This window comes from Arvicanthis niloticus, chromosome 19 (assembly GCF_011762505.2).
Source record: "Arvicanthis niloticus isolate mArvNil1 chromosome 19, mArvNil1.pat.X, whole genome shotgun sequence".
NCBI lineage: Eukaryota > Metazoa > Chordata > Mammalia > Rodentia > Muridae > Arvicanthis > Arvicanthis niloticus.
In genome coordinates, this window is record NC_047676.1 from 33,374,240 (window position 1) to 33,399,542 (window position 25,303).

Consider the following 25,303-nt stretch of genomic DNA (forward strand, 5'->3'; position numbering starts at 1 on the left):
GAAAGGGGATGAAACTAGATGATGAGGGATGATGGGATGCAGGCAAAGGGACAGGTGAATCATGACAGATGATACAAAGCTATCTTTTAAAAAGTTATTTTTCTAGTCTTCTTTTTGCTGTTTGTTTGTTTGTTTGTTTTGTTCTCTTTTTTTGGTTTTTGTATTTTTAGTTTTTTTGAGACAGGGTTTCTCTGTGTAGCCCTGGCTGTCCTGGAACTCGGTCTGTAGACCAGGCTGGCCTCCAACTCCACCTGCCTCTGCCTCCCAAGTGCTGGGATTAAAGGTGTGTACCACCACTGCCTGGATTTTTCTAGTCTTAATTTTATCATTTTTTTCTTGTTTTATTGGGGATAAGTAAATAAAAATGCAATTGATAATTAACATGAAAAAAAAAAAAAACCCCTAGTGAATCTCCATTGTTTCAGAATGGCTATTTTAACTACAGAGAAGTTCACTAAGATATATAGTTTTGGATCAGGCACATATTTGAGTAGCTTCATTAAACTAACTATGTCATGTTTTTATTTATGAATTAACTAGACTAAAGTGACTTTATTTAAAAGGAGGATGAGGAACAAGGAACGGCAGAGTGGATAAAGTATAACTCTGCGACCATGAAGGAAGTTTGAGCTTTCCGGGTACATAGGAGGTCACTGGATAATTTTAGACAATAAAGTATCATAATCTGGTTTATACTTTAAATTAGTTTTAATTTTTAGATGATTAATTTAGTGGAGATAAAATTGTTGAGAAACAGGTAACTTCTTGAAAGTCGAGGCTGCAGGATCTGGACACACAGGATATGCAGAGGAGTAAATCTGTTGGAATAGAAGTGGCATTACTTGTGGCTGGAGTAAATGAGATGTCTGGACTTACAGAAAGTGACGAGCAAAAGATGACACAGCTGTTGGCTGAGGTGCCAGGTGAATGATGATGCGATAATGCAGCACTGAGAAGAAGGAACAGGTTCTGCCAGACACTCAGTTTTTGAGTTAGAATAGAGATGCCAATTGGAGATCACATGGAAAAAAAAAAAAAAAAAAAACCTGGAAAGACTGAACAGAGTCTAAAGTCGAATGGAGATATTTAAACTAAACATAAATATAAAATTGGCACCACCAATATAAGTGAATTGTTTTTCAGGGAAAAAAATGATAAGTGAAGCTGCAGAAAGAAGAGAGTTCCATGACAGGTCGATGCTTAAGAGACAAGGTAAAATAAAAACAAACAAACAAACACATAAAAATTAAAAACAGGGAGCAGGGTCCAGTGAGGGAGATCAAAAAGAGCAGTGGTAGAGGGGACAGAAGGAAAGCCATTAAGCTGTATGATGTGAGAACTAAGCAAATTGTCTAGTTTTAGTCAGTGGTCCCAGGTGAGATGCATCTGAATTGTTGAGAAACTCGAAAATTGAAATAGCACCATTAGATCTGACAAGAACCTGTTTCAAAGACGGAAACATTCAAGAACACAATTCAGGTGGAGCCAGAAGCAAAGCAAAGCCTAGAAAGCAGAGGCAGCCATTCAGATAAGAACTTTAGGAGCAGCAAAGAAGTTACGATGAGCGAAACTCTATACAAGCCAGAAATAATATACTTTCCAAGTGAGATTTGTAGTCTTTCAAAGATGCTGTTGATGTGTAGCAAAGTGTATTGCTACACATGTGACTTCACTTACAACCCTAACTGCGAGCTACTAAGGTGCCTCCCCTTTTCCCACTGTGGTAGAGTCAAAGTTCATTAGTCGCCTCTGCACTTATTCTTCCACAGGAAGTTTAGATTCTGAGGGAATCTATTCATATTTATGCATTTTTCTGTTTTAAAGAAGAAGAGGTTGCCTACTTTCTGTTGAAGACTGATCTTTGTTTTTTTTTTTTTCTCCTGTAGTTTCTCATTTTCTGCCTGTTCTCGTAAAAGTTTCATTCTCTTTTTTCTTTTTCTTTTTACTCTAAATACTCATGTTAAGCTGTATTTCTGATTTCCATGCCAGGAACTGGAACCCCAGTCTCCTTGCTCTCTGAACTTTATTTTTAACTGCCTGTTAAATGTCTTCACTTTGACAAATAACTGACTGTATGGTCATTTTAAGTTCAATATGAGCAAGCAACAAATTCTTTTCAGAGAAAAACCACCTACTATGACCCTTGTTTGAAATCACGTTGGTGTTCCAGGTGTTCTGGCTTCTACAGATCTTTCTCCTGTGTGTTTACTTTCTTATAAGGACATTGGGACATTCAGATATTCCAGTTGAGGCTTTCGGGATAATAGAAACTTCATGATGCCGCAGGCTGGAGAAGCTGGGAACTTGGGCTACAACTTAGTGTTGGGCGTAGACAGAGGAGAACGTGTTAAGCTGAACTGACATAATTCATTACTGGATAAGGGGTTGGAAGTTAGGGAAAGTAAGAACGAAATATGGCACAGTTGGGGTTTGAATGTTACTACATATTATTTTTGCTGGCTCTTCAATTATATTAGCTGCTGTAACATATATGATTTACTGAAGATCCTAAATTTAAATGATAGAGATCCTAAGTCATCCTTTACTCCCTCTAACCAAAGGTGCCTTTTATGCCTTTTAGACTTGTATCTGCCAGAACGTCCAGCAGGGAACAAGTTCTTCGGAGTTCCCCCTCACCCTACACATCCCCCTTCACCTTCTGGCCTCAGTACAATGAGAACTCTGTTCCAAGCTTGGCTAGCTACTTCTTTCCCCACATTGGATTGGAGAACATTTAAAGCTATACAGTGTGCTTGTCCTGCCAAAAGCCTATGGGCAGGGTGCCCCATTGGGCTGACACAAAGACACACTGTGCAGGGCATCAGTGGCCAGAGAGGCCAGCCACATATGGATTATCAATAAGACTTTTTATTTTGTTCATATTGTATCATCGACAAATTTAATGTAATTCGAGCAAGGAAAACAAAACTCCTGTTCTAGATTTTAACACTTTGCCTACTTTATAGCTGCAAAGGCATATAACTACTTTTCTATTTAATATTTTCCTTCCAGTAACAAGATGGCATTATAAAAATACATCCTGGGCTCAGTATAATTTCACATTTGAATGATAGTTAGCCTGGCTGACTGTTTTTTCATCTTAATTGTAACTGTTAATATAAAGCCAGATTTGGATTTAAGGCATAACACCATGAAGGATACCAGAAGGTACAAAAGGGAAAAAACAAAGTTAAAAGAAAAAAAGTGATAGCATCGGGCACACTCCCCAGGCTCACAGTGAACCATGGCATCACCTACCACTCATTTCTGGCAATATTTCCATTTCCTACCAAAAAGTCATGTAGATGTCACTTCCATGTTAGCCATAAAGCAGATTTTCAACATTTTTCCCAAAATTACAATTCAAAAATTAATATGAAAAGTTCTAAACATGTCAGAGAAGCTTTATGAAAGCTTTCTGTCATTTTGTTACAAATGTGGTGCATCTGGAAAATATTCACAGAGCTGGAGAGATGGATCCGGGGCTCAGAGCACAGGCTACTCTCTTCTAAAGGACCCAGGTCCCAGCATGCACATGAATGCTTGCAACCATCTATATTTCCAATCCTTCGGAATCCAACCCCCTCTTCTGGCCACCTCAGGCACCAGACATACACATGGTACATAGATATCCATGCAAGCAAGACAAATATGCAGACAAAACACCCATACACATAAAACACAATAAGATCCTCAAAAATGTGCGTGCTTTTCCACTAAGATGTTTTCTTTACAACTAATAATAAACAGATAGTATCAGAAAAATATTAATTTAAAAAGAAGGTATTAGAACAAAGAGTTGGGTAGTCATTGTATTATAAATATGGATTGAAGACCTACTGTGTGCAGGGTCAGAAAGGATAAAATATAGTCCGTTCAACGGGCTAAAATATAATTTAGAGGCATAAGAATATAAGCAAACACAGCAAAAACAATGCAAGATATAACACAGCACACTACTCACACTGTCACGTTGAGTGGCACAGGTCTTAACAGCAATCCTTCAAGGTCATCGGAATTACTATGTGTACAGATTTCTCCTGAACACTTCGATTTCACTTTCTCAATTATTAATTCTCCTCTGTAAGTGAGAATTATCTCTGGTCTTCCCATTCTAGAAAAAGCCAAAAAATAAAAAATAAAAAAATAAAAAAAAAAAATAAAAAAATAAAAGGTAGGCAAAGACCTAAGCCCAGGAATATGCTACATGGTAACTAAATTCCTTGGTCTGGGTCTCAGGATACTTCTAGAGGAACAGAGAGAAGTGCATCTTGGGGTCTGTATGTGTTAATCTACTCACTTCCTTTGTGCCTAATGGGCATTCAGTAAATATACATTGAACAAACATGTTCCAGTGGTCTGTGTCTATATCCCAAACAAAGGGCTCTAGCCTAAAAGGGCTTAATTAAAACCATAAACCGTATGGCCTCGAGACTCATTCACAGCAGCTCCCATTTCACAACTGCTGCTGGAAAGGACTAAAGTAGGACGGTCACAACACAGTGGGGGATTCTCTGAGCTCCATCTCATCTGGGTCCATTTCATGGAAATGTCCAAAAGGCCTTCTGATTGCAAGCAGACATCGCATCTGGCATCTCTGCAACCCTGAGGATTGCCCTCCCTTCATCCCCTCTGCTACTCCCCAAATCTATTTCAGGACCTATGTATTTGTTCTTCAGCCTGGAATGTTATTTCACAAATTTATGTGGCTCATTACCAGAATATGACCTATGGTGTTTTTTTTTTCCTCCATGTGTTACTATTCTGAACTGACCTGGAATTTATTGTATACCTGTTTACGTCTCTCCTTTAACTTCCCCAGCACACACACACACACACTGAAACATAGATCCAAGGCAGCTGAATTACATCTGCTCTTCTCTACCATGGTATCCCCAGCATCTGGGGGCAGGGCCTGATATACACTGTGTTCCCACACAGCAATTCTAACTCAAAAGCACTATCTAGTTCAGAAATATCTATTTCCCAAGGGATTAGAAATTTGTTGAAGAACTTCTTGGTAGAAGTTGACAAGAAAAGCCTAGAAGCCAGAGGCAGAGTGGCAGCAACCCAGACTATCCTGTTTATGGAAGATGGCTGTGCCCAGCATGGGGAAAGACACACCTTAAAACCTGTGCCAAATATATTCTTTCTGAAGACACTTTTGCCGTGCCATGTCGTGCCGTGCCATGCCGTGCTTCTACCCGTCACTGGCTATGAACAAGAAGATCCACTAATTTGTCATTTATTTCCCAGGACTTGAGTATTTGTCGCTGCAAACAAACAAGAATCCAGCACCGCGGTGCAAACAAGAATCCAGCACCGCGGTGTTTTTTAAAGACCATTGTTCTATGGAAAATATATCCATTGCCAACAACAACAAGAAAGGGAGTAAAGAAAGTTAAGCAGCCTAGCTTTGCTATTTCCTGCTTTCACTTTGAAAGCCTGGGGTATTAACATAGGATGAAATATCATGAAAGCTAGTTGAAATATGCCGACTTTGCCCCAGATTTGACTATTTATGGCTCAAACTTGCTACCAGATCTAACGCTAAACTCTATGTAAACTTTGGTGTATGTTGAGACTTCAGAGATCGCAAGATAGATGGTAAATTCTAGATCTGAACAAAGTCGTGATGTCTCACGGCTTATCCTGAACTGAGTCACTCATTTGTAGCTATGTACTAAACACTCTGTACTGTTTAAGGACTTGTACAGGTACTGTGAAAGACCAACAGGTATAAGGGTAAGATATGATTATTATCTTCAATCTGTGAATGTTTTTTTTTATTGGACAAGTCTGATAACTAAGATATATATATAAAAAAATAGCAAATACAACAGACCAGGTATTTTTTAAGTGCTGCAGAAACATAAAGAATGGCGAGATTATATTTCAACTGAAACATAACAATTCTCTTCTAAGAAGAGGAGAAGATATTCAAAAAGATATTAAAAAGCAGATGGGATTTTTCACAGCATACAACAGAAGTGGACCCTAAGATGCATCCATTTCCAATTTGCATGGTGTAAAATATTCTCACTTTGGATGACTTTAAATTAAGGACATGGTGTCATGGAGCACACAGTCAGACAAAGGCACTCTGCATGAGTCACTATTTGAGGTTTGAGCTTAATCTAGGATCAGCCTCTCTCTGCTGTTTGCAGCGAATGGATTAACATGTATCAAAGGTATCTCAAACAACATTAAAAAGAAGGGTTGCGTCTGCCCTCCATACACTTCAGTCTAACTCTGAAATACTCTCTTGGTTTGTTTTTCTGATCTTTGTTGTATTTCACTGGCTGCCCTTCTCCCAGTTGATCTTGACCTCGTGCCAACTTGCGATTCCATTTGTTGCTTTTATCTTCGCTGTGATTGATCTGGGTTCCTGTTATTACGCAGCATACCTCATTACTCGTTGCTTGTGGCCTGGGGTTGACACCCCTGCTGTTCTTCATAATGAAAAGCAGCTTTGGAGGTGAGGCAGCTGGGAAGGCTGTTTCCCTGCTCTCTTTAGCCATAGGAAGGGAAGCAGAGGCAATCGCAAGGGGGCTTTTCACAAGGAAAATGAATGCTGTTCTCAGCTGGCCCGCAGCTTCCTTCTGCAACGTCTCCTTGCAATTTTTCTGATTACAAGGCAGTCCCTCTTCATTTTCCTTGCTGAAAAAGAAAAACACGCCACTAATGTGTTTTTTCAAAGCTCACTCACTATACCTTACAATGCAACAAACTGTAGCTGAAAAATCAGATTCCAGGATCTGTCTTTAATTGCAAGCAGATGTCCTCCGTTCATGCAGAAGTGTATTTGTTAATTCCCCAAGCAGAGCACTGAAGACAGAAAAGAGGATATGTGAAGCTTGAAGTTAAACAGGAACCGTCCCCATTAGTCCCTCTGTGCCAGAGATAAATCCTGGGAGAATGAAGGTCTAGATTCTGATTACCTCCTGGCCAAGCTATTCACAGGATACAAAGCAACTGCTGCAGATGTTTGCAAGCATATGCTTCTTTTCACTACTTTTGCTTTCCTTCCAATGGCCTTGCATAGTATCTGGCTATCTAGCAGGTTTTCTGATATGAAAACGTTCTTGCAATTACAATATTGCTTCAGGCCTGCCTCTTTGCTTTGTTTAACTCTCTGTCTCATATGATGGTCCTGTGGTTTACTGTTCAAGTACAGAGGAGACATTTGTCTTCATGGGGAGATGGGGAGAGTTAACACTGTCCTTATAAAGGGCTCAGAGACTTTTACTCATATTACATGGCCTCTTCAAGAGCTGCCAACAATCATGAGTATGGACAAGATGATACACTTTAATTCAGAGAAACTATGAGTGGGAATTCAATTAATTTGATGAGCCACAAAAGGAAAGAAATTCAAGCCTAAACCATGATGGGATTGGGAGAACCAAAGGATCAAGAGGGCATTTGTAGCCATAGGCTGTGCCTGGTACCAACTGCTGAAAGTGATAAGAAGAGGTCTGGCTCAGAGGGTGCCACATATCCTACCAGGGTCCTCAGAAACCAACTCCAGAATGGCATTTCTGCCCATTCCTTCAGCAACCTGGCCTATCTATATGCTTTCTTGAATGGCTGGAGCAGTCATGTAAATCACTCTACTACTCACCAAATTTCTTCTAATGAGTACCAGGTAGAGTGTATCACAGGATGGCGCTAAAAGTAGACCAGAGAGGACACTGCAGAGTTTCCCACATGATTTCCTAAAGGGTATGGAAGGAAATGATTAACATATTCATAGGACATTGTGATATCCACACTGACCAATGCCTTGGGTATTCTATAATTCAGGGCCTTCGACTATAGATGTAATAAATGCCATAGATATCTTGATGACTTGGCAAGTTTGGAAAACAATGGAATAAATAAAGTTAGTGTCTAGCTCTCATTCAAATATGAACTCTAATCCATAATTGCTAGGTAGGTAGCCTATGATGAGCTATTTACCTTCCCTGAGTTAAGTAACTCAGAGATCAAATCTCTTACTCACCATGTGTAACTTATAACAATACCTTTCCAGCAGGTTATTGTGAGAATTAAATGAGGAAAAAACATTTAAAAAATGCTTAGTGTGGTGCCTAAGTGCACTTTAAGCATATTATAAATTTTGGATTTAAATATTGCATTGCACTTTTTAATAATCCCATTATACCAACCCCTTCAGGGACAGCCGGATAGTCTGAAGTACAGCAGCTGTGTATTCAAACAATGAATTTGATATTGAGCCCTTTGCAAGCATAAATTAGGAGAAAATACTCTTTGGCAATAGAGTTGGTAATTTGACAAAGAAAGGCAAGGTGGGCATGGATCTGAAAGTTTTCAGAGGCTGAGATCTAAGAAGGAAAATCTTATATAGACTATTATCAAAAATAAGTAAACGTCATAAAAATGGAAAAGTCCTCAACAAATTTGAAAGTTTCCAAGTGGAGATTGTAATGCTAGAATGTTTGATTCTCTTGTGGCCCCATACAAACACTTAAAGCAATCTTAGTTTTGCAAATTGTATTACTGTACTAGGGACCATCTCCTGTGCCTCTAATGACTCATAAAGACAAAAGCAGTAATACTCACCCCGAGGAATTCACTGTGTACCCTTGAGTACGAGCAAATAAGCCCCAGCAGCAAGGGAAGGAAGCACAGCATCCAGGGCTGCTGGGTGGAGGGCAATTAAGCTGCCCAGGGGAAGAAACGAACCCTCACAAAGGACATCTTGGATGAGCATCTCACGACAGTTGCAGCAGCATCTTTATCATTGTCGTAGCAAATGTTAACAGTAATACAATAGTTCTCCTTACCCAAGGCTTACTTTGTGCCAGGTGCTTTGTGTGGTGCTTTGCACGCTTCGCCTCCTATCACTGGGGAGAATGGATGTCTCATGAAGTACTGTGTTGTCTTGTCTCGTGCCTGCATTATTCATTAAGGACTGGTTATAACTGCCATTCTTACACAAGTGGCAAAGTCACAGTATTTGCCAGAACATCGGTCCTCCCACCTTTGCCGCCTTAATAATACTGTAGTCAGAGAAGTTGGATTAAGTGTGCTTAGCCTCAGATTGACTTGTGCTTATAGAGATGGATTTCTATCCTATACTCTATTGGTATCACTTCCCCAGAGTTCTGTGAAGAAGGACAATCTACTAACTACATATAGCCTACAGGAGTACCTAAGTAGAGTTCTTGGGCTTTGGGGTGCATACTGTCCTGAATGAAGTACCATAACCCCACAAGACCCAATAGAAAGTCAATGCTGAACTGTTCTTGGGAAAAGACTTGCCCCACAGTTAAGACAGTGCCTACTAATAAGAATGACAACAATCATAACAGGAAAACTGCCTAACATTTAGTAATTACTTGCAATTATTTGTATGTAGGAGCTGATTTAACCCTTACATGGAGACATGCAGGTCCCTGTTTTACAGACATAAACTGAGATCCAGAAACATGCTCCATTCGGAAAGTACGAGTAGGAGAAGTAGAATAGAGAAGGACTCAGAGGAACCTGTTCCTGGATGAGTCCAGCAGGAGGCACTCCACCTCAGAGCACAACAAATTAGTAGATTCCCTAACGTTTACAGACTCAAAATTAAGTCTTTTGGCAAGATCGTTCCCAAGGTGTGCCTGATTTCACCCCCAACCCAACATATCCTAACTCACACATTCAATACACTGCCTGGGATCACAGTTCTGTGATCTGTAGATTGTGTCTTGCCGAAGCACATCCGTGCTGTAGTGTTCTTGACTCAAATGCATCTGTCCTTCACCGTTGCTTGTTGTCCTAAACTTGGCAACTATTCCATAGAGCCATTTTCCTGCAAGAAGCTTGTCTACAGTTATGGAAAGTACTATTTTCTTCTCCCGCACTCCATGTTGGAGTGCTTCTTTTACGGACTCCTGAGGTAGGGGAGGACTGTAGACGGTTTTAAAATCGCAGCATCTAAAGCTCCCTATAAAATGCGTATTAATCCCTTTGGGTTACATAATAAATGGGAGCCCTGCAGATCATAACCAAACCACTGTGTGCTGGCCTCATTAATTGATTGTTACTGCTGTCAGAGTTGTGGTCTCTGCTTATGCTCTTTCTTTATTTGCCTTTGGCTTACTGGTCAGAACTTTCGAGACACTGGGTCCATGACTCTGACACTAATTTGAATTGATGAGTGAGCGTGACCCCTCCATTGCTAAGGCAGCATGTTGTACATTACATCTGTAACCAGCATCACCTTGACACTGGCATAAATCTGTGGCCTTTCCACTAGGATGCCATTTGTTCTTTATATGTCTTGATTCATTGCATGTTATAGAGTGTGTTGGCTGAGTGAAGCTTTTGCTTCATGAAAATGTTCCTAAATGTGCCAAGAGGGAAAACACCAGAAGTCTTGGGGAGCCAAGGCTCCCCAAGATTTTCCAGACCAGCAGTTTGGCTCAGACTCTACTAATGGTCTCAGAACTGAACTGACCTGAGCATTCCATGGCAGTTATCATTCTGGAAAAACTTGTCAATGCTACTGCTAATCCACGACCTATTTTTCCTCAATTTCAAATTGAAAATTGAGACAAATGCTGAGTAATTCCACAGGCACTCCCTCCTCCTCCCTCTCTCTCTCCCCTTCCCCATCCTCCCTCCTTCCCACCTGTCTTTTTTCTTGTCGCTAGTTAAACTAATATTTCCCCTTTGAACTATCTAAACTCAAATAGTAAATAATTGTCAATAAAACAGGTAACTTACAATAGAGAACATATACATTTATTTGTTTGTATGTTTTTTTGTTTATGTTTATTTATTTAGAGGAATGTAGTAAAAGGAGATTTGGTCAATGTGGCCACATTGAGAAGAGGGCAAAAAGATTCAAATAATCCCCAAGTCCATCTTTGAGGGTCCTGAAGTGAGATTAAATTTTAAATAGAAGACCAAAGATATAAACACCTAAAAAGTCCTAGCCAAGGTGTTATACCAACCTAGGCTTCGTGACGAGACCATGTCTCAAACCAACAAGATGGAAAACCAAAGGTTATGAAAAACGGTTCTTTTGCATCTACTTGGCACTAACTGTGTTCTCACTTTGGTTCCTGCTTTGCTGTTTATTATATTTGTTTCAGATATTTAAATATTTAAATATTTAAATATTTAAATTTATTTAAATCTATTTCATAATAGTATTTGAGGGGCTGGAGAGTTAAGAGCATTTGTTATTCTTGCAGAGCACCAGGGTTAAGTTCCCAGCACCCACATAGTAGATCACAGCCATCCACAACTCCAGATCTACGGAATCCCTCTTCTGACCTATGTGGACACCAGGCACATATGTGATAAACACACGCACATGCATATATATGTATATATATATATATATATATATATATATATATATATATATATATACAAAGTCCTCATACACATAAAACTTTAATAACAATAATAACACAAAAAAGTTTGAAAGATTTTATGCTCAATTTGAGATGTCAGATAATGAAATAAAATACACAATTAAAGACAAGGAATTAGGGATAGTGATGAGACTAGCCCAAAATATTAAAAAGAATACTAGTACAATTAACACATCTTCAGTTGGGAAGGCAGCAGCAAGACTTAATGATGTTGTCATAAAAGACAATTTTTGCTTTCCGCTCATATAAAAATTGATGCTTAGTATGTTGTTCACTCTGGGGAGTATGTATTGCCTGCTTTCATGTTAATTACTTGTCTCAATCATTTGTGGCACTAAATAAACTTCAATAAATGAAAAACATGTAAAATTTCAAGAGTAAATAGAAAGTTTGAAAACTGATAGACATGACATTTTAAATATTATAATAACAATTTAAATTGATTGATTCACCGAGAAAAAGAACCAAAACTTTTTTTTAGTACTTTTGATGATAATTACTTGATCCCCCGCCCAATTACCTCTCTAAAATTCCTCATATTAGAATTCTGTGTTTGATGGATAGCCTTAACTCTATCTACTAGATTTTACATTACTTGTGCCAGACAGGATGGCTGCTTCTTCCCAGGCAGATACACTGGGAAGAGGTCATATAAACACCCATGAAAAAGCACCTCAAGGGAGCAGACAGACTAAACTCAGCACGTCTAAAGTTAGTGTGTGTCAGCGCACTGCCCACTTCGTCTTGTCTTTTCTTTTCTTTTCTTTTTTTAAGAGTTATTTATTTTAGAAATATGAGCACACTGTAGCTGTCTTCAGACACACCAGAAGAGGGCATCCATTGCAGATGGCTGTGAGCCACCATATGGTTGCTGGGAATTGAACTCAGGACCTCTGGAAGAGCAGTCGGTGCTCTTAACCACTGAGCCATCTCTCCAGCCCCTTCTTTTCTTATTTTTTATTATTTATTTACATCCCCAAATGCTACTTCCCCTCAAGGCCCCTCCCTCACAGAGTCCCTCACCTTCCCTTCTTCTCTGAGAGGGTGCCCCCAGTATCCTTCCACCCTGAAATATATTTCTTATAAGCAGCAGAATGATGAATCCTGTTTGCATAAACAGTCTGTTGGCCTGTGTCTTTTTATTAGTGAGTTGAGTTCAGTGATGTTGAGAGATATTAATGATCAATGATTATTAGTTCCTGTTATTTTGTTGTTGGTAGTATTAGTGTGTATGTATGATTCTCTTCATTTGAATTTGCTGTAGATAATTTCTTGTGGTTTTTTGGGGGTGTAGTTATTCTCCTTATGTTGGAATCTTCCTTCTAGTATTCTCTGTGGGGCTAGATAAGTAGAGAGATATTGCTTAAATTTGGTTTTGTCATAGAATATCGTGGTTTCTCCATCTATGGTGATTGAGAGTTTTGCTGGGTATAGTAATAGGGGCTGTCATTTGTCTTCTCCTAGGGTCTGCATGATATCTGTCCAGAATCTTCTGGCTTTTAGAGTCTGTTGAGAAGTTAGGTGTAATTCTAATAGGTTTACCTTTATATGTTACTTGGCCTTTTCCCCTTGCAGCTTTTAATATTCTTTCTTTGTTCTGTACATTTGGTGTTTCGATTATTATGTGGCAGGAGGATTTTCCTTTCTGGTCCAATCTATTTGTAGTTCTGCAGGCTCCTTTTACATTTGTGGCCATTTCTTTCTTTAGGTTAGGGAAGTTTTCTTCTATGATTTTGTTGAAGATGTCTTCTGGCCCTTTGAGCTGGAAATCTTTCATGCTCTTCTATTCTTATTATTCTTAAGTTTGGTCTTTTCATAGTGTTGCAAATTTCTTGGATGATTTGAGTTAGGAGCTTTTTATGCTTGACATTTTCTTTGATCGATGTATTCATTTCTTCTAAGGTATCTTCTATACCTGAGATTCTCTCTTCCATCTCTTGTATTCTATTGGTGTTGCTTGCATCTATAGTTCCTGTTCTCTTTCCTATGTTTTCCATCTCCAGGATTGCCTCCATTTGTGTTTTCTGTATTGCTTCAGTTTCTGTTTTTAGGTCTTGGAACATTTTATTTATTGCCTTCACCTGTTTGATTGTGTTTTCCTGTATTTCTTTAAGGGATTTGTTTCCTTTTTAAGGGCTTCTACCTGTTTGATTGTGTTTTCTTTAATTTCTTTTCATTTCTTTAATCCTTTTTAAAAGCCTGTATCATCTTCATGAGACTTAAGGTCACAGTCTTGCTTTCAGGTGTGTTATGATATCCAATACTTGCTGTACTAGGAGAGCTGGGTTCTAACGATGACATATTGCTTTGGCTTCTACTGATTATGTTTTTGTACTCACCTTTTGCCATCTGGTTGTCTCTGGTGTTGGCTGGCCTTAGTGTCCCATGTTGAAACAGGCCTCCCAGGATGAAGGAGGAGCTGTATGTCTCAGGATTGAGCAGGCCTCCAGGGAGGCGGTCTGAGCTGTGAGTGTCAGATTAGAGCTGGCTTCCTGGGAGGCAGGTGGAACTGTGAGGTGGGGCACAGAAAGCTGATCTGCATCTGCTTCAGGTGCTGGTATAGACCAGAAGGAAGATGGAGCTCTGGCAGGGTGGTGCAGAGCCTACAGCCGCTAGGCTTCCTGGAGTTCCCATCAGGTAGGGTGGGGAGATTGGGGTGAGTGGGGCCTCTGCTACTGTAACAAATATCTGAAACAGCCAACTGATAAAGAGAAAAGGTTTATTTTGACTCACAGGTTTGGAGTATTCTGGATTTTTTCAGGGCATGATTAGCTGGTCCCACTGCTTTTGAGCCTATGAAATGGAAGACATTGTAGCAACAGGATGTGGAGAATCCACTTTTCCTTAGGTCTAAGAAGTGGCTAAGTGTCCAGTTTTTTGTTTTAAAACCACTGTCCCCCCCCCCCCCCCCAATGATGGGAAGATCTCCTAACTCACCTTTATCTTTTGAATTCCTACCACCTCCGAGTGGTGTCAGGCTAAGGATCATAGCTTTAACACAAGGACCCATAGAGGAAATTTCACATCTAAACCATAGCATATGAAGAACATAACGTTGCCTCCGTGCCCTCTAAGCATCTCCAGGTTATCAGCCAACTGAAAGCTTCCTGAACTCATACTATTAATTTATTTTGCAAACGTTGTGTTCTCTGGCTACATTTATTAAACCACTGGCCTTTGGTGATGAACTTAGCCATTAGACCCTCCTTGCTCCCAAGGGGCTTTGAATAACACTGAAAAAAAAAATCCCGGTTCTCCAACCATACATCTGTTTTTTCCCATGCCAGCTTCAATCCTGAGGGAGGAAATCCCCAGCCACTAGTCAACTCATTAGTCTATGAAAAGACCCATCACTCTGAGTATTACAAATATTTTCAGAATTTATAAGTTAAAATACAGTAGGGAGATTAAATGTTGATCTAGCAGTATCACACATAGCTTCCTTTGCTTTCATTTTAATCTCAGTGTTAGTTACATCTGGGTGGTAACAAAAGATGGTCTATCCAGTCCTCCTACACTCTTCTCCAACAAGACCAGACAACAGGTTAGTTCCTTTATAGCTGGGGCATTTGCAAAGGAACCCAGCTGGAAAGAGCCTTTCTGATCACTTTCCACTGTTGCCTACTGTCCAGGCAGCCTGTACCTAGTGCATAACAGTGCCTGTACAGCCTCATTATTGCCCATCAAAAAACCCCAGGGCCTCTTTGTTCTGCTTTGCTTTTCCCCTTACTCTTTCCCCATGTCTAGGAATGTTCTCACTTATAGTATTTCCAAAAATAAACTTTTTAAAAAAACCTAAATGTGGGCTTTGTATTTTTTTTTTAAAGAAACTTATGTTCTCCTTCCTACACACAAGGGAAACTTGAGTTTGGACTCAAATGATAGCTGGAATTGTTTTCATTGTTCTGTATTGTCTGGGCATGAGACCCAAGGTAATGACAACCAAAAGGCTTTCATTTGCTGTCTTTACAAGCTCTTTCTAATGCATAGATACTGCTTTAATTTTAATGGGGGGTTTCTGCATGGAAGCCTGTTATCCAAAAGTGATGCCATAACAGGGTTGCAGCAGATCATTTTCCTACAGGGATGACTAATGATCTTCTTCTCTTTCTTTTTCAGCTACACCAGCTACTCTTGGCAAGGCTTCCCCAGATCTGCAAAGAATTAATCCAAGCCTGGGGAAAAGTAAGAATCTCTGTCATTTTGCTAACTTGCACTGATTGCTTCCATGTGTTACTATAATTCAAGCTACTATCCTTTCTCTCTTTGGGATACCGGTAACAGAAAAAGTGACAGAGTTAAAATTTTATAAGCAAAAAGTATTTCTCAGGATTTACATTTCAGTTTTCATATAGAGCTCTTTGGTTTTTTTTTTTTTTTTCTGTTGTGTTTGTGCTTGCAGGTTAAATTGAAGCATTTACTATTGATCAACGGTAATTTGTTGAACTTAAATTTCCTTCTTTTACAAACTCGTTTTGAACATTATTATTGCTATTATTTAAAAGTATGTATACAAGGCTTGAGTTGGCAAAAGACGGAATTTATCTCTCCAACCAAATTTACTCATATACCTCACCAAGCTGCCTTCATATAAGCCACCTGTTTCTTACATGTCATGGAACACGACCCCCCTTTATCCTTAACTATCTTCCCTTTATGCACAAGACCAAACTCAACCTTCAACTCACAGAAAAAGGTCCCACTAATCCTCCAGGGCTAGGTTTCCTACCTTCTGTTCTACTACGGAACATTGTCTATTGTTCAATGATAACATTTACCTCCTGAAACTTTGACTATTTGCGTGTTTGTATGTATGCATGTGTGGTCACTTTGATCAGTGGTACAGCCACTGGTAAGTTGGGGGTTCTAGGATCCAAAGTTCTCCACCTCAGTCATGCAAATGCAATCAAATGTATGGATTTCGTGAATTAATTATATTGTGCCTTTAAGTCAATAGTCGTGTTTTATGCTCTTCTTAACTCCTTTGCATCACCAAAATTCTCTTAGTAGGAATTTGTTTAATTGTAGATTTTTATTTGAAAGAGTATATACTAGATATCATTTCATGAAAAGAAAAAAAGGAAAAGATAAGGGTATAGGGTATACCTAGCTTATTTTAAGCTGTTGTTCTTATTGTTTGTATGAGTGTCATAAAATCATAATTGGGATTGTATGAGTAAATTGCACAGTAAATTTGTAGTGTGAGGTTTAAATATTACTCTCTTAATGATGACCCAAAGTGCAAACTGATAAGACTTTCAGCAAATCTCATCTATTTGTCATGTGTGCCAGACAGCAAACTCTCTAGGATGCTCCTGTTTTGGAAGGGTCAAGCATATTCATGTGTTCCCTGAGAAGTGTACAATTCTGTAGAGTGGGAGGGGGCGTATGAGTCATGTTTGGGTTATGGAGCAGCTTTTCAATTGGTGGAGGCTACCTCCTTCCTAGTTGTTGTTTTCTGTACGAAGACAGGGCAGAGTAAGAATGCTCCTGAGGGCACATGGGAACCATCCTCTACACATAAACAGTACATACTCCTCTCTGTCCTCCCTTCGGCTGACAAGCATGATCTCCCCCAAGTCATTTCCTTTATCAACTCACCAGGTCTGAGGAGCTCAACCATCACCTCATATCAAAGTCTGAGGCTTAATCCTGACTGAGGAGTGCCTATAGTTTTGAATGTAATGATTACCTGCTTGTGACAAATAAGAAAGCTGGAGAGATCTGGTTCAGATCTGGGTAAAATCACACATTCTGATATTCTCACTCAAGGAAGTAGTCCATCATTTCCTATTTTCTTTATCAAACATTATCTTCCTATCTTCTTATCCTAGAGATGATTTGATAAAGCAAGCCCTGTGCTAAACAATGTCTGTATCAGTGGACATGAGCCATGCAGAACACACAGGAGCAGCTAATTCAGGATAGATAGTCGCAAATGTTCACATCACCTTACTATATGTGTGTCACAGTATACCATAAACACTTAACTGATGTGCACATGATGCTAAAGTCTACACCCTGCCAAAATACTAGCCTGATCCTAGCAAGGACCTCTTTGTTTTCTAATGAAGTAATGTTACCTATAAAGCTAGTAGTGTTCAACATCAAATATACTAAGAACACACAGTCAATAGACATATGTGCAAGTTTGTAAGCTCTCAGATTGGAAACAATACCCCATGAGAGGAAAATAAAATAAGAACCCTTTTAAGGATTTTATGAACTTGAAACAAAATGTATAAGATTTTATTAAACATACAGAGAGAAGGTTTTACATGATTGTGTGTCCTTCAGAAGAAATGTTCTCTCTCATTTTAAAAGGCTATCTTCTAACTATTTGTTCTCTGACACCACACAGGCATGAGCAGAGGCTAAATAACTTTCAACAGGTGTATCTGGACTCTTATCTCCAAGCTGATCCTAGATCCTGTCAGGTTGACAGGGCATACCAATATCACACTAGTATCACACCAAATATTCAAGAGATTCTGTAACAGTAATCTTAATATCTTTTCTATCTAGTCCAGTGTACCCCTGTATATGTGTGTTTTTATTTATTTACCTATTATCTATCTATCTATCTATCTATCTATCTATCTATCTATCTATCTGGGTTATAGATTAGATAATCTGACACAGGCCATCTACATGTTGTAGAACCAAAAATCCAATAAGTATTCAGTTCAAGTAATTGGAACCATACATAATCTCAGTCCAAGGTCAGGAGTCACTTAAAGAATCTATCACTGGCGTGAGTCCCTATCAAAAGGCTGAAGAGAATAGAAGCAATAGCCAGAGCAGAATGTAGCAGCAACAGAGACATCACTCAAAAATGAGGCACTGACATTCACCGTTTCCTTCTGCCTTCCAGCTTTGTTCCGCTGGGGCCCCCAGCCTATTGGAAAGTGTTACTGACTTTCAAAAAAGATTTTTTCCTTATTTGCATCTCAGTCTTCTTCAGAACTATACTCACTCAGAAGTGTATTCATCACTTACATATCTCAGTCTGATCAAGTTAAGGATCACAATGAGCCAGTACAACCCTCCATACTTCTGTTCCTTGCATTGTTTTTTAAGTTTAAAAAATTTTTTTCTATGCATTAATTTTTGTCCACACATGTATCTGTGTAAAGGTGTCAGATTCTTTGGAACTGGAGTTTCAAATAATTGTATGTTGCCATGTGGTTGCTGGGGATAGAACTGAGATCCTCTGGAAGAGCAACCAGTGTTGTTAACCACTGAGCCATCTCTCCAGTCCCATTCCTTGTGTTCTTGCACTTCATCACCTTTACCAGAATTCAGTTCTTTCCTCCTGAAATGGAACAGCCCATCGTGAAATAATTTTTTTTGTCCTTTAGGTATGGTACTCAATATTCCTCTATACAAAGCTTCTAATACTCCCAAGAAGAAACATGCCCCATCTTGGTATCTCTGTGACTCTCTTTCTAAATGTTTCTAAATGTTAATAACAGTTAATTCATAAAGTTATCAGAAAGATTATATTTAAGTAGAAGTACCTAGCCCCTTTCTAAACTTACATGGTATGCAGTGTATGCTCTTATGGCTTTAATTTTAGTCCAACATATACTAAATTAAATACCGTGCAGCTACCTCTACTCAACTCTACCATGTGTCCTAAAATCACACAGGTTCAGCTTAATATAAACCTTTGTGTATTTTCTATTTCCTAATAATAAACTCTACAATCCTTAAGATTTGGGGCTGTGCCTTATAATTCTTATACCTTATAGTTCCTGAAAAGGACCTAGAACATTCTGCATCCCCAATGAATAGTTAAAATTTACAGTTGAAAAAAAAAATGCAAGGAACAAAAAGGCACCCCCAACATTTAAGTCCTCTCACGACTTCATGGTCTTCATGTCCTTCATAGGGCATTCATTAAAAGGGTGGGATAAGCAGAGAGAAAGGTAAATGCTTCTCTAATCCATTGCTATACATACCTAGACTCTTTCCACTGTGGTTTACCATCTGAAAGTGGAGTTAGAGTCATAGTATGGTGTTGGTGTATGCTGTAGATCGCTATACAATCACTGCTGTATCCAGACAGCACTTCCGCTGCCGAAGGTAAGAACGCCCTACTCCTAGCCCAGCCCATAGATGGTCCAACAAAAGCTGAAACACCCCTCAGTGTCGAGCATTCTTTTCTTATTGAGTAATGTCAACATTAGGAACTAGGAAATCTCACTGGGGAGAATGGCTGCTCTTAGGGTCCGCTGCATGATACACGACCAGCAGTGTGTATACAGAAAACAAACTCAAAGGCATCTTTGAAGGTTTTTGTTTTTTTTTTTTTTTTTTTTTTTTTTTTGTCCCATAATGTTATGCCATGGTGTACCCCTTCTTAAACTTTACCTTTTATATTATTTATGGGGTTTTTTCTTCTCTCTCTCTCTCTCTCTCTCTCTCTCTCTCTCTCTCTCTCTCTCTCTCTCTCTCTCTTCTATCCCCCCCCCCAACCCGGGCCCTCTGTATGAGTTATGTCTGTATGTATGAGTTATGGCTCCAGTTTTTTTTTTCCTGGCATTTCTGAGTGTGTGAATGAGTCATTCACAACATCTATATCTGCTTCTTGTGCCTTTTCCTGGGCTCTTTTCCTTGCATTTGTTTGATTTGTACTATTCCAATGTGTTAGTTTTTGCTATGTCTTGTTTTTTGTTTTACTTTATTTTACTATTACCCCTTAGAAGCCTGTATGTTTTCTAAGGAGAGACCGAAGGGGATTAGATCCAGATTGGAGCAGAGAGGAGCTCGGAGGAGTAGAGGGAGGGGAACTTATCAGAACATATAACTGAGAAAAAAATGTATTTTCAATAAAATACGTGTTTCCTGGTGGTATAGCTAAAAGAGATTCTCCATAAAGGAAGTACGGCTCTGCACAATGTGTGTTAGACAGAACTCCCAGCATTCCTGTGTTCCGGAGACTTGAGCTCCGGGCACACATTAGAAAACAGCACTGACTGTGTCCTGACATGGAAGCTGACTTTGAATTCTTGACAGTCTAGTTGTTTACAAAAGATTCAGTCAGCGATTCAGTAAGTAAACATGGATTCTGGTGATTGTTTTTAGGGAGACAGTGTTTATGTTGGCTCTCTCTAGAAGCCAAATGAATGGTAAACTCTCCCTGACTCACAGGCAGCGCTAATCTCCAAATGATGCCACACAGCCTAGTGGTGCTCTCCATCCCTCTTCCTTGCTTTCAGAAACAGCAAGCAGGAAGAATTATGTACTTTATACAAAGAAAATGGAGGTACAGAGAAGACGGTTTACTAGGCATTCTCAACGGACCAATAGAGAGGACAGTATATCTGTTCTTAGTTCAGCAAAACTAAACAAGTGTAGTGAGGTTTGCCCACAATCACAGCTCTTGGGAAGTCGCAATGTGAAGGTCAGTAGTTCAAGACCAGCCTCAGTTACATAACAAGGACAAGGTGAGCCTGAGCTATGGGAAGCCCTGCCTCAGGAAAAAAAAAAATAATAACTTAGATAGTTCTTCAAACATCCATGTCAATATTCATTTGTCAGTGACACTTTTCCAACCTCAAATACCCAGATAAAGACTATAATCATCATGACGTACATGTTAACACATTGTTATACAGTGGATGTTTTCACATAGAGTGGGTGGAAAAGAAAGACTCTTTATAAAATGATAAATAGCCAGTCATAACATTGTTTTAAATGATCCTTCACTTTCTAACAGTGGTCTGAGCCATAAGTGGCAAATCTGTATTTACCACCTGCATACAACAAGTCTATTCTCCCTCTCTGCACATGTTTTAGCCACTGTTAGTGAAACCTCTGTAAGGAAGGCCCTTCTGGCTTACATATGTAGTATGCTCTTCTGTTTCTTTGGGGGTAGGGATAAAAACAAATAGTTAGAAAATGATTACACCTTTTTTTCTTCCGAAGTCTGCTAAATATTTTTAAGCACTTCCCTAAAAATCACAGTATGTCTGTGTTTACTCTATATACAGAATCCTAGCAGGCTTTTTTTTTTTTTTTTTTTTTTTAATGTGTTCAAGGATAAAAACCAACATAAACATTCTCTTGCCCTAGGCGGCCCGAGACAGCAGGTAGTGTAGTGAGTATTCTTTAATGATGATGGCCCACAGTTTGTTGTGAGCTTTTCAATATTGTCTGCAGCCTACTAATTTTTTGACTCATTAGTTACACTCTTTCAAACCCAATTCTTTAATTACCAGAGAGCCATAGATCCTATGTGGTAGATGTAGATTATGTATTGTCAGGAGAGAATAATCTACATCCATTTTTCCAGAAAGGCGCTTGGTCCACATAGCTCCTGTGTATGATAAACGATTTTGTTTCAGGTAATATACAGTGATGCATGGAAGAAAACTATTTAATCTTCCTTGGGTACGTCTTGTGTTTCATATAAGTTAATCTCGGTGTTTACTGAGAAAGAAGAAGCCACACTGCATTTTTTTAAAAGATGCATGGATTTAATAAAGAGTTGAAGCATAAATACCAGGATTACTTTTCAAGTAATTGAGTATCTAGCGGCAAGCATGCAACATGATACAATATGCCCTTGGACCAAAACCACTCAAGAGGTGATTGTTTTCTAAACAGACAACTTGTAACTTAGTAATGAGTCTATACATCTTTTTTTAAAGGTTGTTAAAATGTATGAATTCTTGGATATATTTTTTCTCATGATCCACAATACGTGGTATATATTGGTCAATCACAAGCCCACACGGCTTTACCTCAGTGTTTCTTAAGAGCAGTTTAAAGTTTGACCTCTTATGGGTGTGCATTGGATCCATCCTGAGTGGGGATTTCTGCACACATGACTTGAGTTGGGAGACTTACTCTTCTTTTTCATGTGGATATTTGATTTCCCCAGAGTTATTTAAAATTTTTCATAAAAATCACTTGACCAAAAGAGGGAGGTTTTCATACAGTCAAAGTATCTATTGAACTTGAAAGAAATTGCCTATGTGAAGCCCAACACCATGTGCAGTGATTTACAACAATAATGAAATATCAGTTTTATAAATAATGTATTTGCCTACAATTCAACAATATGAGTTATAAAATAAGCTGCCTTGGGTCTTCTTTTTTTTTAGGTCAGCTTTTATTTAAACCAGAGGTTGCAAACTAACCATCAGACCAGATGCATATGCTAGAAAAGTTTTGTTGGAACACAGCCATGACCATTTGTTTTAGCTTGACTGTGACTACTTCAGGGTAATTAAGATACTGAGCATAGGCCTAAAAATCTACAATAGTCCTATCTAGCCTCTTAAGAAATTATACCAAATACTGTTCTAATCATATAAATGATTCTTTTTGTAATATTGTATTTTATGAGATTAAGCCTCCATCTTATGCTGGTGGCCGTCTTTTAGTTTCCTGTAAAAATTATCTTCAGTTTAGTAACATGTTAATGAGAGCACAACATTCACTTTATTGTTCTGTTTCATAGTCAGGAGTGTGGAGGAGGACTGTCATTTTCTTCAGTGATGTGTCAACTGATAAATTACCCAAGTGCTAGTACACAGTTCCACTCATGTTCATCCATAATTAGACTCAGTAGATAAAAAATAAAACATCTCATCAAAATAGGAAGCTTGTTGGAAAGAAGAGTTTCCATGGGAGAGAAAATGGGGATGGGATGAAAGTGACCCAATTCAGTATATATGTGTATGAAATTGTCAAGAGTATAAAAAGAAAAAGGAGCGAGGGAGGTAGGGAGGTTGAGAGGATCTGGCAGGAGTTGCAGGAGGGAAAATATCATCACAATATATAGTATGAAAATTGTAATTTAAAAAGAAGGAATAAAGGTGGAAAAAATGGTAGATCTCAACCCAAAGCTTACAGCGTCAAGTGTTGGTGTCCAACACAGGACAGACGAGTCTACATCAACCATTGCCCATGACAAAGCTTTCCTTTTACTCACCCAGGTTAATAAGCAGAGGACGAGTCTAACATACATTAGAATTAGGTTCCACGAGAGCAGAAGTTTCTATTTTGCTCTTGCAGTTTACTTAGCATTTTGAAGGATGTCTGGCTCATAAGTGGATACAAATAAAGTACATCTCAGGGGAATGAGCGGGCCTGCAGAATGACCATTCACTGTAATTGGGTCAGTGGTGATTCTATATGCTCATATCCTAGGAGAAAATATTACAACCAATGAACTCCTACAAACAGACAAGAGGCGCTCAGCCATAGCCTGTACAACAAGGCAGATCAAGTAAGGGAACCCAGAGATGAACAACCCCCACTAACATGTTAGCCTCCACAGTCTTGCCCACCCTGGGCTTTCAAATCAAGAGTCATTGTGGTGACAGGCTTGGCACTCATGTGTGTCCTTTCTCATTTGGTATTTAGAGGTCTTGGGGTTTTTATTTTCACTTTTAGCTTCTTGGTATCTGATGCTGCTGTTCAGAAAACCGTATTAGGACATGGCTCTTTCATTCCTATGTATTTCGATTACCAACAGAGGAGGCAACTGGATCACTTAAAACAAAACAGTTCCACCCCTTTTAGTACACTGTAAACATAGCCTTGGCTTTAACTGTAATTATAGTGTGTGGGTGATGCTGTAATTATAACATTACGGTTGAGAACCTTCTCAATAGACAACACTGAGCTTCGTTGTGCACAGCTTAAGATGCCCTCATGCTCCTCTTCAGTATGAACGAGACTGATTAACCCATTGCAACAAAAAGCATTGTAGTCTGTTAATAATAGACGATGAAGAGCCAGAGTAAGATTACAGGGAATGTGTTGGCTTTAACTTTGCTATGCTCCTACAAACCTTGTCTAAAGGTCAAGTATAGAGCAGGGGAGGTTGCTGACTTGAACAAAATCACGGGGAGAAACAAACTTGAAAGACCAGCTCCCTTGCTTGCTTTGCCCCTGCTCCTGGTAGAAGAATCTTGCATAGGCTGATGACATTCTGTTTGTAAAGTTGGCTTCCCTGAATTCAGTTTTCTTTCCTCTTCAACAGTCAGGCCCAGTGGCTCCAGGTGCTGTGACATCTACCATAGTAATGCACTTTGTCTGGGGTGTTTCTAATACCAGATGTATTTGTCAGATCATCAAAACATGAGCTGAAATTGGTACTTTAGATGATTTGACTCTATTTTAAAGAAAAAAAAAATTAAAGGCCTGAGCAAAGGTGTGTGCTACTGGATACCTGCTTATTGTCAACAGGGGAACATTTGTGTTTTCATTGCACACCAGGTGTGACAAAGACATATGTGTACCTAACAAAGGATGGAGCAGTCTGTAGACCACAGCAGTCTGGAGTTTATTGCTACAGAGTTTCCTCCATATTGCATGTGGCTCCAAATGGTGAATCAGGCTGGCAGGGAATTTGGAACATGAAAACAGGTGCTGAGGTTATTTTCTGAAGTAAAGTTGGATATGGTCAGCCATTCAAAGAGTATGAGTATGTGGTTATGTGTATTTTGGAGTAAAATTGGGAAAATAATTTCTTTGCTTGGCTTTCTCTTTATTCCTAGATTTTACTAGAGCCCTGTTTATCTCTCCACATAAATCCTCAAAACAGATTCCTCACCCTCCCTGTTAATATAGAACATGAGATTTCATTTTTACCTCCTATTCTACTCCCTTGTTCTGCTCTAAATGTACATGGAAGAGAGAAGGGGGAGGAAACTGATATGAAAATAGAAGTAGAAATACTTCGTGTATCTCACTGGCAGCTTACATGACACTTTGTTTTGTGGCATCCTCAACAAGCCAATAATCTACCAAGTCACCAGCCCTGACACTCCCATCTCTCAACTTAACCAGCACTAATTGTTCCTTGAACACTAATGATATCCTTTCCTATCTGAAAATGCCCTAAAGCACAGTTCTGGTATTCAAAAGATGAAGTTCAAGGA

General features: G+C 39.1%; 1 protein-coding gene across 6 annotated transcripts in view; it reads left to right on the forward strand.

Moving 5' to 3' along the window:
• Positions 1–25,303, forward strand: part of Ghr (growth hormone receptor) — a 222,999-nt gene that overhangs the window by 149,670 nt on the left and 48,026 nt on the right. For 3 of the 6 annotated variants that reach the window (XM_034523342.2, XM_034523343.2, XM_076916171.1), the window contains exon 3: positions 15,519–15,584. The exons of the other annotated variants lie outside the window; for them this stretch is intronic. In XM_034523342.2, the coding sequence (XP_034379233.1) occupies positions 15,519–15,584 (66 nt within the window). The remainder of the gene's footprint in view (positions 1–15,518; positions 15,585–25,303) is intronic. 6 annotated transcript variants of the gene reach the window in all.